This window comes from Pogona vitticeps, chromosome 2, assembly GCF_051106095.1.
Source record: "Pogona vitticeps strain Pit_001003342236 chromosome 2, PviZW2.1, whole genome shotgun sequence".
Taxonomy (NCBI): domain Eukaryota; kingdom Metazoa; phylum Chordata; class Lepidosauria; order Squamata; family Agamidae; genus Pogona; species Pogona vitticeps.
Window position 1 is genome coordinate 238,114,592 of NC_135784.1, and position 16,887 is coordinate 238,131,478.

A 16,887-nucleotide genomic window follows, 5' to 3' on the forward strand; every position below is an offset into this window, starting at 1 on the left:
CGATCCGCTAGCCTGCCGCCGCTTTAGACGGAGGTCACTGGCGCGGAGTAAATTATCTCCGGGTAAATTATTCGTTTGAACAGCCTTCATTTCCTTCGCCCGTCTCTCTCTCTCTCTCTCTCTCGCTCCCCGTCTTTCCCTCTCTGCCTTTCAGTGCCAGGCGTCTTTGTGCCCAATTAACAGCCCGCCTTTTATACAGCGGAGGGGAAATCCTGACATCTCCCTAAATGGAAGAAAATGAAAAGATCCCAATCTTTCGCTCCGCGCTCCCTTCCTTGGGCGTCGCTCTCTCTCTCTTTCTCCTTTCTTTTTTTTTCCCTATGTCCGGCCTGTCTGTCTGTCTTGTCTGTCTGTCTGTCTGTCCGCCCGCCTGCCTTTCGCTCGATGCCGCGCTCCAGCCCCGTTCACATGAAAATTATGCCAGCTCCAGTGGCGCGTAAAATTGATGTGAACTGAAAGAAGTGGGACCGGCGCGATCTTCCCCTCTCTTGTCTCAACAGGGGTTTCGGCACGTTACACAAGGCCGCGCTTGTCTCTTTAAGGAGACATTGGCCCCTAATTAGTCCGCATTCCTCCCGGTGTGGGTGATACAGAGGCGGTGAGTGGCACTGGATGGGGGGCGGGGGCTGGGTGGAGGGGAGGGACGTAGCGAGGTTCAGCGGATCGCCTCGCCTCCCCCGCTCCAGCCGCACACCTCCCTTGTTGTGCCACCACCCAGTGTACAAGAGCCGGCAGCAGCAGCAGCAGTAGCGGCGGCGGCGGCGGCGGCAGCAAACGACCCCACGTTACTTTGATTGACAGCTGAACAAATGTTTCCCCTGTTCGAACGCCGGCGCAATCGAACGTCAGCAATCTCAAAGCTCCACCTCAGGCAGGGCGAAGGAGGGCGGGTTGGGGGAGGGACTCCGCCGAAGGAGCCGCCGGATTGGCTGCCAGCGGACTCAACGTCTCGTCCCCACGTGGGGAAAGCAGAGCCCGGCTCCCCCTCCGCCTCAGAGCCGTAAGCCCATTTGTCAGCGGCGAAATGATGGGCATTAATACAGAACGGCGATTAATGAGTGGACGCTGCTGATTGGTCGTTGGCGACGCCCTCTGTGGGAGGAGCGGTCGGCGGGGACGGGGGAGAATGAGACAGGAGTCTAAAGCAGCGCCGGGCTTTTTGATGGGATTGGTAGTTCATTTGGGTCCTCCGGTGCGAATCAGCCGGGAAGACTTAGCGCCTCTAAGGACTACGTATCCCGAGATGCTCCGCGGCAGTTTTGCCTTCCGATTGTTGTGAATATGTATCAGAATGTTAATGATTTGCTGCTGCTAAATTTGGTCAAAGGAGTCACCTCGCCAGAGCGTGGTGTTAGAGCTGTTCGGAGCGGTGGGTACGGGGTGCTGCTGCGGTTTTCGTGTTATATTGTTTTGTGTCGCGGACTGGCACGAATTGGCAAGGAAAAGGCGAGGATTTTTTTTTTTAAAGGGAAAATAAACAACTGAATCAATCAAGATCGTGTTTCTTCTTCTTTTTTTCCGAAGATTTTTTTTAAAAGGGGAGGGGAAGAGCAAGATCCATTTAAAGGGGAAGGAAGAAGCGGGGGGAGGAAAAACCACAACAAAAGGTTATTGCACTTAGACCTTTGAAGACGCGTGTAATTAGCAGGGGAAAGACGGGAGTTCACAACAACCGATCCTTTCTCCGCTCGCGGGAGTTCTTGGTGGCTATAAAGAAAAGGATTTCCTCCCTCCCCCTCTGATCGCGTTTGTTGCGAAGGGCCAACAACTAAGATCAATAAAAGTTTTCAAACGGAAGAAGCGGCTGCCGGAGGGATCTCCGTGGGAGACGATCGGATTTGGTATGAGCGGAGTTTTCTTCCCCTTTCCTTTCGCTTGCCATCTAAGGGGGTCGGAGGAGGAGGAGGAGGAGGAAGAGGAGGGTCAATCGCGGTGAAGGGAGAGCCGACCCTTGGAGCGCGCTCGAGAGAGAGAGAGGAAAAAAAAAAAGGAGCCGGAGCCGCGACCGCGAAGCCTTCCGACGATCATCGGGACGGGCGAAGAGGGGACTGGCCGGTCCGAACGTTGTTGGGAGCGCCTTTGGAACGAGGAGACGTCGGGACGCTCCGATCGTCGAGGCCCTGGGCGTGGGAGCGCCGGCACCAGCGGGGACTTGGCCGCCGTCTCTCCGGCGATGATGAACGTCGGGCAGTGACAGCCCCTGTGGAATGTTGCACGGGTGCCCTTCTGCCGGGGACCGAGCCGCTACTACCGCCGCCGCCGCCGCCACTACCGCCGCTTCCTCCTTCTCTTGTGTGTGTTCGTTCCCCGGGGCGGGAGAGCACGGGCAGCGCCGGAGACGCTCCTCCGAGCACCTCCGTCCTCCGCCGCCGCCGCCGCCTCCATCTCGTTTGCATTGTTGCCATTCAAATCAATGAACCGAGTTTCCCTGCTGCTGGCCCAGAGCACCCACTAAAGCGGTTTGGATGATTCGCGATCTGAGCAAGATGTACCCTCAAACCAGACACCCGGTGAGTAAAAAGCGACAAGCCAAGGCTGAAGGACTGGCCGGGGAGGGGGGGGCGGCGGCGGCGGGGACTTGGCTTGTGTGGGAGCCCTCCTTCCCTTCTCCCCCCCCGCAACACCGCCCCGAAAGTCTTGTTGACAAAATGGGAGGGGTGGAACCGTACGGCGGCGGCGGCGGCGGCGATGATGGTGGCGGCGGCGGCAGAGAAAATAGGGAAGGGACGATCAGCTAAGAATAAAGACCAATCTCTCCCAGCCCGCTTGGCTTCCCGCTTTGAGCACGCAAATGAGGGGAGAAGGAGGGAGGGAGGGGGGGCGCGGGGAAAAGGAGGCGGGAGGGAGAGTTGGGTGAAACAATTGAGTTGTAGCCATTTTCTTATTGTTGTCTTTAGCTTTCCAAGCTTTACGGTGTCAGGGATGTGTTTATCCGCGTACTTCTCGCTCAGGCAAAGCCGTTGAAAGAGTCGAAGGCAAATTTGAGGAAGAGAGAGGCGAGATGAGGTTTCTTAAGCTTAATTGGTTTGATCTGGCAGCCTGTGTTGTGCCGTCCATTGGCGTCTTGTGATTTCCTCTCTCTCTCCCCCCCCCCCCCGCCGAATAGCACGGAGGGGAGGTAACAGTATATTCCCCCTTCGTTCCTCGCATCTCCAGACCGCAGATGGCGATTCGGAATTGGAAAGAGGAGTACTCTTGGAATAAGGCGCTCCCTCAATTAGCGTCTTATAGGGCGGTGTGGGCAAGGCGCGACTTTGTCCCTGGGAGGACTCTTGAGGTTGAAAGAGCATTGATCCGCGTCCTCTTAGGCGTGCACGCGCGCGCACACGCTCACAAAGTGAGTTTTAATCGCTCGTTTCATTATTGATGTGTGTGGGGTGACCTCGCCAGGCATGTTTGCATGTAACTAGTGGGCTGGCTTAGCGGAGGAGTAATTAAAACATTTCATTCTGATGACCTGCTTCTAGGCACCGCATCAGCCAGCTCAACCCTTCAAATTCACAATTTCTGAATCCTGTGATCGGATTAAGGAGGAGTTTCAGTTTTTACAGGCTCAGTACCACAGGTAATGATGATGTTTACTTTCCCTGATCCTCGTGTTTGCTTATCTCTTGTCACTCTCCCTCTCCCCCACCCCAGGCACAGACATGTGTGTACATCCCCATCTCTTCCTTTTTCCCTTCTCCTCTTTGAAAACCAGGCTGAAAGAAGATGAGTGCCCCCCCCACGTAGCCTGCCCCACCCCCAAAATTTCCAGGTCATAGCCCTTGATAGAACTGTGCTGTTTCATTGCTTTCATCTTGCCAGAGAAGGTTTGGGTTTGAGTGGCAACCACTTGAATATTGCAAGTGTGCTTTTAAACATTGCACTGAATGCATTTCAAAGTGCTTCTTGGGAGGTACTTAAGAAAGAACCCCTCTGCATTAATCCAGATGGAGGAAATTGCCTTATTTTTTCTTGAAAAGCCAGATTTAGCAGATCAGGTACCAAAGCAACAGCAAAATAAAAACAAAATGTTGGGGTGCAAGAAAAAAATGCTCCTGTCTTTTTTTCTTTTGTCTAAATGTTGTTTGGGAGGTGCAGCCTGCCTTGGTCCATCTCTGGCACATTTTCCACAACAATATGGAATGTCAGGTGTTGATCAATTACAATTGGAGTTTGAAGTGTTCTCTCATTATCCTCAGGGTAGATAATGCTTCATGCATTCCTTGACAAACAAGGTCTCTCAATATTGTTGCCTTGGCTTTTAAAAGAGGTGGGGAATGCAAAGGGAGCTTTATTGCTCACAAGATGTCGCTTGTAGTTGCTGTTGTGTGGCTTTCTTTGAAACCTGAACCCTTTTCAGCCTTTTATGCCCTGGAGTGGTTCCTCAAAGTTTCAGGGCAAACAAAAATGCATGTGAACCCAGCTTATCTAGTAGGTATTTTGGAAGTGGGTTTTACAACAGCAGGTTGTAAACAGCTTTGACAATAGACAAGCCTCCTAACAGATTATTTACTGTAAGCACACTTGTGTTTTTTTTCCCCTCTTCCTTCTCATTGTCCAAGGGAAATTCATTTGCTCCAAACTTTCCTGCAGTTTTTTGAGCAAAGGAAATTTTTGAGATATGTGAACAGTTTTCTTCTTTTTCACTTTTTATTAGCATCACTGAAGAGGACTTGTGTATGTCTTTTCTACATATATATTTAAACAAGTAATCCTATGAAAATTCTCATGGATTTTTCCCTTCTTCTCTCGAACAGTTTAAAGCTAGAATGTGAAAAACTAGCCAGTGAAAAGACAGAGATGCAGCGGCATTATGTCATGGTAAGCAAGCAGCATAACGAATTCAAAATGTCTATTTTGTTCGCGGGGTCCAGGAATGGAGACAAGTGCTCCGATTGCTGGAGGCAATGGAGATGCTGTAATGATGAAGGCTGCAATTGGAAACATTGGATTTGAAGGCTTTTCATGTGCGTAATACTGGTAGCTCTGGTATGCATTTTTCCATCTGTGGCACAGCCTATTAGACCTTGTATTCAGACTTCTTTTGAAGCCTGAATAGAGGCTGCATGGTAGAATATCCTAAAAATTGTACTCTATGCACAAGGGTCTATATAGCATCTCATACTTCCTCCAAGTATTGATGGAATATGTGTTTGACTGGCTAGAGGCATACCTTCAAGCAAAAGCTGCCAGATCTGTTTCCTTATTCTACTGCTTTGACTTATGAAATATATCTGTACTTCAAAAGAGTGACACATTCAGTGCCGACAACACCAGTAGTTTAATAAAGGTCTTTAAAACCTGTTGCTTATGAGCTGATTGTTAAAGATTTCAAGAATAATCATGATAAGAATTATAGAACAGATCCTCACCCCTATATCTGTGGACTCACTTCAGCAATAATCAGTGTGTGATGAAGTCTCCAAATGCCTAATTTTCTGATGGATTGTGATGACACCCAAGGAGCTGTTTTCTGTCTGCTCCTCTCTGCTTATGTGAGGAAATAATTGCTTTCTTTATGTGATGGAGTGACTTGATTTTAAGGAGGACAATAACCTTGAGAGAGAGTCCGCCTTCTAGCCAAAGCCCAAACTATCCATCAAAGCTTTATATTCTGGCCTTCATATGTCTAATGTGGCTAGAGTGCAAGGTGCTAACTGGCAGAATTCAGTAACCACGCAGAACTGGAAAATAGGACATTTTTTAAACAATGGTGTGTCTGCTTTGAATTTGAATTGCTCTGCTGTTTTCTTCTCTTGCAAAGCTTCAATTTAATTATGGTCATTCTTTTTACATTGTTGATTGATGGCCATGTCTTTTTTTTTTTTAAAGCTTTCCTAGCATTTAATAAATCAGTACTGTGAAACAAGATGTGTGCTTGGGTTTGTATAATCTTTGGTGCTTTTGTCATTTTGCCTTTCTGGCCACCCACTTTTGAACAGCTGTAGAATTAAGAACAAAAAATAGATTTATTTTACCAGTAAAGACAGAAAAATTAGCTGTCTTACACTACATATGCTTTCAAAAAAAAAAAAAAGAAAAGAAAAAAAAGAAAAGAAAAAACAAAGTGGATGCATTGATATGATACAAATCCTAAAATTCCTTTTCTTTTTTCTTAGTATTATGAAATGTCGTATGGATTGAATATAGAGATGCATAAACAGGTAGGCAAAATATTCTCTTTTTTTTGTAAAGTTACATTTCATATTAATCTGCTACATTCTGTGTTTTCCTTTCAGTTGCAGTCAGGTCTTCTGATCATTTTTTGTTCAGCGTGACTAAATGCTATTTTTTGTGTATAAAAAAACTCTGCGCAAACTGGCATATCTAGTCCAGATTTTTGGCAAACCCTCTCCCATCCACCCTGTGTCTCAGAGGAACTCTGTAATAGTTACCTAGTTATTTTTAATTCTGCGTAATTGGTGATCAGGTACAAAATCAGGGTTGTAGGTTGGAGCCATTCAAGTTGTAAACTGCTGCCTTGTAAAGCGGAGGTACAGGAATGTGAGGAAAATGTCCCTCAGGTCAATCCATGGTGAAGGAATAGTTGTCTTTGTTCAGTTGAACCTTATGTAAGAGGATGAGCTTGTTAGGGTATGTAGGCTGACAAAAGGAAATGGTTGCAGAATGAATCAGCAGGTCCCAGGGGCTGTTTAGGTGCCCTTTAAGGGGGAACTGTCTCCCCACAAAATAAAAAAAGATCCGTGTTGTAGTGCCAGAAATTCTTCAGAACAAATAGGCTTGTACTGGATGGAGTACATCCCTGTGCTGTAAATTAGCAGTTTGTTGAAGATTCGCAGGTTAAAATGAGGTGGTGTAAGTCAGCGTTTCTTGTAATTTACTGAAAGAATGGAACCTTTCTTGTGACGAATTGACAATTTTTGACTTGTTTTGCAATGAGGGTCCTACCCAAAGTTTATCTTCTATAAATTTGTCTTAGGAAGGATGAATGTTCTCAGAATTGTATGTGCGTTGTGGGAAGAAGTGGAATGATGGCAATAGAAGTTGTTTGGAATTACCGGAGATTTATTATCGTTGTTGAATTCTGCCCTCCTGAAAATCTGGCTTTGGAATTTTATTTGCTGTTTCACAATATATTCTTACATTTGGAATCCCAGGATACGCCATTGTTGCAGTGCCATTAGCATAGGCAAAATAATAAACTCCTTAATATTTTATAGTTGCCATGTCTTATTTTTGTGACTTTCCCTCATTCAAATGTTGGCAGGCATATGCAGGGTTGGTAGAAAGTCTGGCATGAAGCCTGTGCTGTAATAATTAGGAACACTTAGTGGTGTCCAGTGCAAAGAATGATACCATCTCTCTTGATCAGGACCTATAAGTATGGAAGATGTCTTTGTGTTGAATCTAGTGCTAAGTGCTCAGATGTTCACTTTTTAAAAACAACGTAGTATAAATTAGCATACCAAGGCTCCCATGGATGTTCTGGAAAAGCCTTTGTTGCTGTTCCACAGGACCTCTCTAACAAATAGATATGTGTTTGGCCTAAAAAACAAAAAACGTAGAAAGATAAATGGCCTAGAGGTAGAATCAGTGATTGCTCCACCAGGAGCAGAGATGGCAGAGAAATTGGAAAAGAAGTGGCCTTTAATTTATGTTTTTATTTCACATATTCAAGCTGGAAACAATACGCAGTAGAGTGTTCTGAGGAAATCATACATTTAATTTTTAAATGTGCCAATTTTGAAGGATTGATTTTAATTAGAATATCATTTTTTCCATTACTGTCATGTCTATTCAGATTAGAAATGTAAACACTCCACCCTCGCACAACATACTTCTTAGTACTTTTTTTTTAATCGCATGCTGCTGACTCTAATGAAATACAACAAAGAAAGTCGTTCATAGAACTATCATTTAAAAAAAAATCTTATCTTCTCATCTGTCTCCCCTGGGTAATATGTGGGCTTAGTAATGAGGTTCGTGGTACATATTCCCCTTGTTACCTCCTGCCTCTGACTGCCGCGTCCTGTTCTGCATGTTCAGCATCTGACATTATGGAAATATCGAAGGCCGCCTTTTTGTACACGTGTACACCTATCTCGAAGGGGACAAACAAAGCCTTTGGACCTCTAGCTTTGAAGTCTTCCAGGTTTGTTCTTCCTGTCCTGCCCCGTTTCTCCCCATTTCAGCCTGACTGAACTGCCCTTGGGATTATCGGCTGATTTTGCCTTTACAGTATATTCAATAATATATATGTATTTTGAAACATTTTGAGGTCAGTTTATCACATTATGGGATGCTTGCAGCTCTGCAGCCTGCCTGCTTTTTGTATTTTCTCCTTCTCCCTGCCGCTCTTCCATCTCCGTCTTCACCACCTCCGCCCCTTCCTCCCCAAAAGCACAGAGGCCTATCTATCTTTATTTGTTTTCCTAGGCAGACAGCCTTGGTTCCTCTTAGCTCCTTTTTCCAGATGTAGAGGCTGGATGCCCTTGTAATGGAAAGCAGGCAATAATGCAGGGAAGTTGCCCTGCGGCATAATTGGGCCTAGTTCTCAAGATCAGGTTAGGCTTATTCGCTTATTAGATTTGCGTCTCGGAGGGTTCAAAAGTAGGGCTCCCTAGAGTCTCTGGAAGTACCCTAGTAATTGGTGGCCCTGATATCTGAAACCTTTGCATATTTTTCCTGTTCAAGTGTCTGTTCTTTTTGGCGGCTCCTGGCCACAGAATATTTATTTTCAGAGAATTTTTGCATTGGATGGAACAGAAAATGATTGCTGTGATAGAGTTATGATGGTGTGATTTAGAAAACTGATAAAAGGATAAACGTGAATCTCTCTCTTTCTCTGAATGCCTCGGGGGTGTGGTGGTGGGGGGAAGAGGATGTGGTTGTGTTTCTCTTTCCACCTCCCCTTTTGCAAGGCTGATCATCAGTCATCCTGTGTTGATTTTGATAGAAGACTATTAAAGTGAAACCTATGGGGAATTTGTCATTCTGAAAGGAAAGCTAATGTAATTAGTACCAATTAAAGTACATTTAGTAAATTGGATTTAATCTTAATTAAGCCTGCATAATGTTGCCAATTTTTAACAATTATGTTTGAGAACATAATTAATTTAGATTTTGGTAACTGAGTAAATAGCATTAGCCTGATAGAATTAGTTCTCTGAATTATTTTAGTTTATTTTTCCCCCAAAGTATCACAACAACAAGCAACCCTCTTGTGTGCCATAAACATATACATTTTTACTTTACATTTCTGGCCATTTTGGCTAAGATTAGTAAAGTTGGGCAGATGTATCGGGAGATGCCAGATGCAAAACTGTTGCATTTTTGCTTCGTGACATGGGGAAAAATGCTGTTGCTGCTACTACTATTCCTCCTTGTAGCTAGATGTTAATCCTCAGCATATTTAAGGAGAAGCGAGGACCTTGAACTCTATTTGGGCTCTAAAAGTGTTAAGCAGACAAAGTCCTGAAAGGGAGAGCGAGTGTGTGCATTTTCCTTCTTGCTAAATCATGAAGGGGAATTTAAAAAAAAAATCAAGAAGATATGAATGTGCTGTGTTCTGCTTTTTTGACTGTCTGGGGTGTAATTTTCCTGATGTTTTCATTAGCTACGGTTCAGTAGAATAAGTTCATTGAGTATTGAACCTCTTTCACTTCAATATTGGTAATTTGTGCCCCTGAAAGAAGAACTGATAGTTGGCTGGAGAAAAGACACTTAGGAATAGATCAGTGGGAAGTTAAACTGGAGGGCAATATTCTGGTTTCTTCTGCTGTCTTGCTAGTACAGTAGTGCTTTGTTCCTCAGCTGAGCTCATTGTAGTTCAAAGAATCTTATTTTTCTGTGTATTTCTTTTGAAGAAGAAGAAGAAAAAAATCAGAGCTTGAAGCTGGCCATGGGAAGGATGAATGACATTTGTTGTTGTGTTCTTTATAGCCAGAACGGTGGTCTTCCTCTCCCTTCCACCTTTCCATTATTTCTCTTCAATCCATGTAAATTTTATTACTAGTCCTAGGCAACAACCATTTGAGTGCTGCTAAAATATTAATTGAGTAGAAATGAAAGGGCTCTGGCCAACTGATAGGATATCATAATTGTAGCTGCACCAGTCGATGGTAAATGATGATAAATGGCATTAGGAACCTTTTAGCAAACTGTAATAACTACAAGGAGGGAAGTGGTATGGATTTGCATTATATCTGATACCCTCTGGTACCAAGTGGATTGCCAATACTGCTTGTTTAGCATTTTCTAAGGGCAATAGGATATTGATTTCTGACTTACAAGGAACAGCTCTATTTTCACCATTGAAAAGTATTGCAGGTTGTTAAGAAGAAATTGACTTGAAGAGGCCTGACTGCTGCCCATCATGGAGCAAATAAAGCAAAACTGCCGAAGCATGGTGGTGCAGTGAGATGGGCCCTCAGCAATTTGTTGCTATTAATTTACCATGCTCGACAGCAAATCAATCGGCATCTACTTCATCTGCTGGAGAAAATGCTGTCCAGGGCAGATAAAAGGCCCTGTGTAGTGCGGGGGAATAGACTGGATTGGCCAAACGGAGGCTGCAGTTAATGTGTAAATAAGTGAAATCAAGGCCGCTCTTGCAGAGGGGAAGCCGTTTTTAATTAGGTTGGAGCTTTATAGGGAGCCATTTAAGAAAGTAGCATAGAGCTGGGAGGGTGGGGAGGGGAGAAGGAGGAGATCTATCGCTGACTGGGTTGATAGATGGCCTGTATGACATCCTCTCCTTGAGCCTGCTGACTGCAGTGTGTTTTGGTAAAGTATTTTAGTAGAAGACTAAAGAGAAGGATCCATTTGTTTAATTTAGAGCTAGGGTTGGACTATCGTTTTCATCTTCATGTCCATAGAATGTTATCCGTCTTAGAGAATTGCTGGTTTAGTATCCTGTGTATATCTAACAGGGCTAGTTAGTGGGTTGGCCTGGTTGTGGGATTGGTGACTGTGGCCCTCCTAATGGTCTTAAACTGGAACCTTTCCCAGTTATAACCAGCACGGTCAATGGAGAGGGATGCTGAGAGTTACGGTTGGAAAAAAAATTGTTAGTTTATTGGATTTAGTTTCCACCTTTCTCCTCAAAATAAGACCTGAGGTGGCTGGAGGATCAGGCTAATTCAACCCTGCCCATAGGCTCTAGCAGGCCACAATCCTATTGCTTTTTACAGCGTGTGCAACGGAAGTTGTCAGAATTGCAGCATTGAATTGACGATGTGCAGGTTGCACGTTGTTCACTTGCCTGGTGAAGGCCTGATACCTTTTTAGTAAATCATGGTGCTTTCTGTGATTTTCCTTCCATGTGTTGTAGAACGTAATAGGATTCTGGCCTCGGTACAGTCGTGCCCCGCTTTACGATTGCATCGTATTATGACGAAACTGCATTGCGACAATCTTCTGCATTACGCATTACGACGATGATCTGAATAGGGGTTTTTTGCTTTGTGATGATCAGTTCCCTGCTTTAGGAACTGATTCTTCGCAAAACGATTTTCGGACAGCTGATCGGTGGTTTCAAAATGGCCACCGAGTAAATAAAATGGCTCCCCGCTGTTTTCTGGGATGGATTCCTCTCTGCACAGGCACCGAAAATGGCCGCCCTATGGAGGATCTTCTCTGGATGGTGAGTTTCCCGCCCATTGGAGGGGTTTCAGTGCATTTCAATGGGCTTTTTATTTTCGCATTACGACGTTTTCGTTCTACAGCTATTTTGCTGGAACGAATTAACGTCGTAATGTGAGGCACCACTGTATGTGGGGCTGCTAACACGCAACCCATGCACAGCAGCAATTACTGCTGGATTAATTGATTGCCTTATTAATTGATTTTATTTTATTTTATTTATTGTTTCCTGGTTAACTTTTAAGATGTCATGAGATTCTTTGTTGGGTTTGCTGCAACAGACTAATACAGCTACTGCTCCCCCTCCAATTAGGGAATGTATGTGTTTCTCTGTCTCTGTGTAGATCTTCTTCAGATAGGCAGCATATCCTTGGCACACAAAGTGTGGAGCATATGCATGCATCCTGATGCAGAAAAGGTGTATATATTGGTGAACATTGGCTTCCTCATTCACATCTCTTTGAATTTACTCAGCGTGGACACCCAGTATGTGTTGGAATTTTATATAAGGGATGATCGTGGACTTCTGATGCTGCCAAGAACGCTATGTGTCAGAAGGGATACTTCTCTTTATACATTGTAGTCAACAGAGGAAATTACAAAAGACATTTTATAATGTTTTAAATGGATTAAATATGTTTTGGGTTGCAAATGAGATTGTATGTGTGAGTGGATTGAAAGAGTGAATGTGCACTCTATTGATCTCTGGCTATAGAAATCTTGCCTTCTGTTTGAAGGAAGGCGGGTGAAGCAGTGAAAATGACGTTTGAAAATTCTCTCCCTTTATAAACAATGGGAAAGATTTAATCGAGATACAGGCTGCCAGGGAGCAATAGTCTGGAGAAGGGCTAGGAAACTCCCAGATAGAATGGACTAGAAGTGAAAATGTAAAGATATTTGTAACAAGCAAAGATTCGTAAGGAGTGACAATGTACGGAAATTTGTAAGAAGCGACGATTTGTAAGAAGTGAACATGTAAGGACACCCCTTTGCCAGTTTAAGATTATCCAGTCTCTTCTGTGAAACTGGTTCAGGTGGATTTGTCAGGTAGGGGCCCAGCCTGTATATTCTCCACTGACCATGACATTTTGGCTTGCTAAAGTCTCTGAATGTGACTAGTGCAAGTTTGTGGAGTGATGAGGGCAGAAAAAGGCTCTTGGGATACAAGGTAGCATGTTTGGAAGGAGAGGGAGGAATGGGCATCCAATTTATTGTATAAATAGTAGTTGAGTTGAGCAACTCCTGATTTAAAGCATATCGTATCTTTTGGAATCTAGAAGGTGACTCTTCCATACGCCTGCTGTAAGACTCTGCAGACTTAATACCACCTTTTTAACTGGTCAAACATTTCCACACCGGTTGAAATAGCTATGAAATTGCCGTTCCTGTTTTTTGTAAAACAATTGCCGTTAAGACCAAGGTTGTCTGTTTCTGTGTAGAATGTGAGGCCACAATAATGACTATTATGCTTTGGCAACAAGTGTCTATGGTTAAAATCTTCTTCACGCTTACCAAAGGATAACTTCCACTGAACACAGTGGGCTTTTCTTTTGAGTGTAAGATATATGTATACTATGTGGTAGTGTAATCGAGCGTACCTTGAGCACATGTGGGTTTTACTAATTGTTTATGAACCAACATTTTTAAGATCTGTAACTTGTGGGGATGGCTGAACTGAAACTGATATACTCAATATGGGTTTATGTGCATTAAAATATAAATATAAAATCATTTTCAGGTTGTTTTTTTTTAAAAAAGGCACTCATTTCAGTGCCAGCTCTTTCAGTTTAGCATAAGCCTCATTTACCTGCTTTTCCTGGAAGAGAAAAGAATCATTTGAATAATTAGATTTTCTTATAATTAGGAAGACTGTTTGTATAAGGTTGCATTGTCCCTCAGGGATGCATGGTGAATAGGAGATGAGTTTTGCATAATTGGGGTGGGAGTCTTTTGCATCTATGTATACAGTTTGTGTGTAGGTGGTACATTTCTGTCAGCATGGATGCTTGGTTTCCTTAGAACACTGGGGTCTGTCTGTCTGTCTGTCTGTCTGTCTGTCTGTCTGTCTGTCTGTCTGTCTGTCTGTCTGTCTGTCTGTCTGTCTGTCTATCTATCTATCTATCTATCTATCTATCTATCTATCTATCTATCTATCTATCGGACAGCACTACATGTTTTGTGGTAGGCATGGCTGCAGCTGACACCTCTGTGTTTCTCAAAGCAAAAATATAAAGCAATGTAGCACTTGATGTCAATCACCTTTGTGTACTCATACAGCCAGGATCTAGTGTCTGTGATGAAAGTGAGTTTTCCATAATCTTTATTGAATCTTTTTAATTGCTGAGTTTTCAAATATGGAAATAGTAGGGTTTGTTATAATTTTTCCCCCTCTCTGAAAAGGAGGTCAACTTTGTTGAGCCAGAGGTTGGGACTTTGATTCTCCTCTGTGCCTCCTTGAAAGGTGCTGGACTCGATTATCCAGAGTCCCTTCCAACTCTGCAGTTCTAAGACGATAATGATTAAAATCTGGCATGTGTGCATTTGTCCAATGTATATAAAAGTTCTGTACCACTTTTGGAACCTTTCAGTTCTAAATGTATTGTTTGCTTCGGAAATCACTTGGCTGTGCACTTTTGGAGACAGTTTTACTATTGGCTTCCTGGGGGGAAAAGTGGTATTTGTCAAGTGTAGTGCATGCCTCCTCTTCCCAGCTTTCTTTACACTACAGAGCAGAACTGATCTCAACAGGTCTGATGGTAATTGGCAAATGTACAAGTTGTAATGGTAAGCCTCTAATAAACAAAGCCTCTAATATTCTTCCTAACTGAAGAGTGTAAACACGGCATCAATTGTCACTACACTGAAGAGTAGACCTAAATATTTCTGCTTGCATCTCAGCCAGCAATGTGAGAATAACACACCATGAGGCTGGTGTGACGTCACAGAAAGACTCCTGCGCTGGTGCAGTGATTGGTGAACTACATTTGAAACACATTTCACAGTGCAGTAGAGGTGAATGTCATTTTTGCAATCTGTAGTTAGAAAAGTAATGTTATGGAAAGTTATCCATTTGGCAGATTTCCCATGTTGTGCATTTCAAACCCAAAGGGGGAAATTGTGTAATTTGCATTACTTTTTTTTTTTTTGGAACAGTTGATTCACCTGTTTTCTGCTTTCCTTTCCATGTAGAAAGATGCCTACTGGCAACCTACACAGAGTTGTTTCACCAGAGCCATCTGAGTTAATCCAGACCAGTCATTTGTGGGTTGCAGACCAGTTTTCCATGCCCCCTCAATAATCCTGTGAAATTCTATTACAGGGTGAAAAAGATACAGTGGTGCCTCGCTTAGCGACGTTAATCCGTTCCAGGAAAAATGTTGCTAAGCGATTTCATCGCTAAACAGAATAAAAAAGCCCATAGAAACGCATTAAAACATGTTTAATGCGTTCCTATGGGCTTCAAAACTGACCTTATGCGAAGATCCTCCATAGGGGCGGCCATTTTCGGTGCCTCTAAAGCGAGGCAAAACAGCGGGTGGCCATTTTGTTTTTCCGGCGGCTGTTTTGGAACCGCCGATCAGCTGGCCGGAAATGGGGGCTTTGCGACAATCGCTTCCCTGTGATCGTCGCAAAGTGATTTTTCCCCATAGGGGCCATCGCTAAGTGATCGCTCTGGCGATGGCCAAAACCCCATCACTAAGTGATTTCATCGCTCAACGGAGCAATTGCTAAGTGTGAGAGAATTTTTGCTTCTGAAATATTTGTGTGTGCATGCAATGGACTAATGATGTCTTTCCCTGGGTTTTTAATGTACATTCTTGAGCATGCTTCAATAACCATTATTAAGCCAGTACTTCCAGATGTTGTCTGCAAGCGGACCACCCATAAAACAGTTCAGTTTGTCCCATAACTCTGGCCCTTGTTATCTGGAGAATAGCCTGTGGGATATAGAAGTTATAACTTTGGCTGTAGGGTCAGCAGTATACAAGTTCAAACAAAAGAGTCAATCTAAGTAAAGGGTACAGTACTCTTCCTGTATCTCAGTTAGAAGCTCCTGTTTACAGTTTGAGGCTCAGTCTTCAACTGACAAGTTAGGAGGACCCACAACTGAATTGCAGCTCACTGGAAGGTGAATTGCATGACTGGCTGCTATTTTATCTACATGAGGTTTGAAAATAAAAAGAAGAAGCAATAGCCCGCAATTCATGTTTGGGCAAAAACTTGGTCCCAGATTAAAAAACAAAAGACTACAGACACTGAAAAAAAGTTAGCAAGATGAAAACAACTGCAGATAAAGATAATCCTGTGTATCTGAAGAAGTTTCAATGGCAGCAGGAAGGCAGATTACTATTATGTCTGGTAGAATTAATCATCATCTTAGAACTGCAGAGCTAGAAGGGACTCTATGGATATATATGGAATATAGCATTGATGGCACATAGTTGCATATATGATGCAATTTCTCGCCCACAAATTTGATAGTTTGATTCATAGAATAATTGAGTTGGAAAGGGCCTATAAGGCCATCTAGTCCACTCCCCTGCTCAGTACTTACTGCCAATACAGTGGTGCCTCGTATAACAAGTGCCCCGTTTAACGACGAATCCGCATACCGATGCGGATTTTGCGATCGCAGAAGCGATCACATTGCGATGTTTCCTCATAGGCCCCATTTCCCCCCAGCTAGGCGGCACTTGCTTGCGAGTGCCGGCAGTGGACACTTTCCCGGAGGTTGTTCTGAAGGCAGCGCCGCCCAGCTGGGCGGCCCTGCCTTCAGAGCAACCTCCACGGAACCTTCTACCCCCAGCTGGGCGGTGGTTGCAAGCGCCGCCCAGCTGGGGGAAAATGGCCACCCACAGCGTTTTCGCCCCTCGCTTACTGAGGCGGCGAAAATGGCGGCTTACCGGTGAGTTTTCCCCCAATAGGAACACATGGGTTTTCCCCTCCCGCATAGCGAAGAATCCGGATAGCGACGTTAATCCTGGAACGGATTAACGTCGCTATGCGGGGCACCACTGTACTTGTTGCTTTGATGAGACATACATATACAAGTTAGTACAAATAGTACATGCCAGCTGTGAAATATGTACCAACAGAAATTCATATTACTGGTGTATCTCACCTGTTTTGAATTAATGTGAAAGAATTATTACTGACATGAAGTATTAGTCAAATAATAACCTGGGATACTGAGATCAGAGCTACAAAGAAAACTTTAAGATATTAAAAGCATGATATTGACTTCACTTTGATAGCCTTATTTTTGTGGCTCCAGGTTGTCAATCTTTCCTTTCTTGG

At 43.9% G+C, this 16,887-nt stretch overlaps 1 protein-coding gene across 8 annotated transcripts in view; it reads left to right on the top strand.

Moving 5' to 3' along the window:
• The first annotated feature begins 2,320 nt into the window (after positions 1-2,320).
• LOC110075998 (TLE family member 4, transcriptional corepressor) overlaps positions 2,321-16,887 on the top strand; it is a 172,416-nt gene continuing 157,849 nt past the window's right edge. For 4 of the 8 annotated variants that reach the window (XM_072992242.2, XM_072992243.2, XM_072992244.2 and 1 more), the window contains exons 1-4: positions 2,321-2,510; positions 3,468-3,565; positions 4,743-4,806; positions 6,105-6,149. In XM_072992242.2, coding sequence (XP_072848343.1) covers positions 2,466-2,510; positions 3,468-3,565; positions 4,743-4,806; positions 6,105-6,149 — 252 coding nt within the window. In that variant the 5' untranslated portion in view covers positions 2,321-2,465. Of the gene's footprint in view, positions 2,511-2,678; positions 3,338-3,467; positions 3,566-4,742; positions 4,807-6,104; positions 6,150-16,887 lie in introns of those variants that run through there. The other 4 variants (XM_072992239.2, XM_072992238.2, XM_072992241.2 and 1 more) reach the window with 4 other exon arrangements.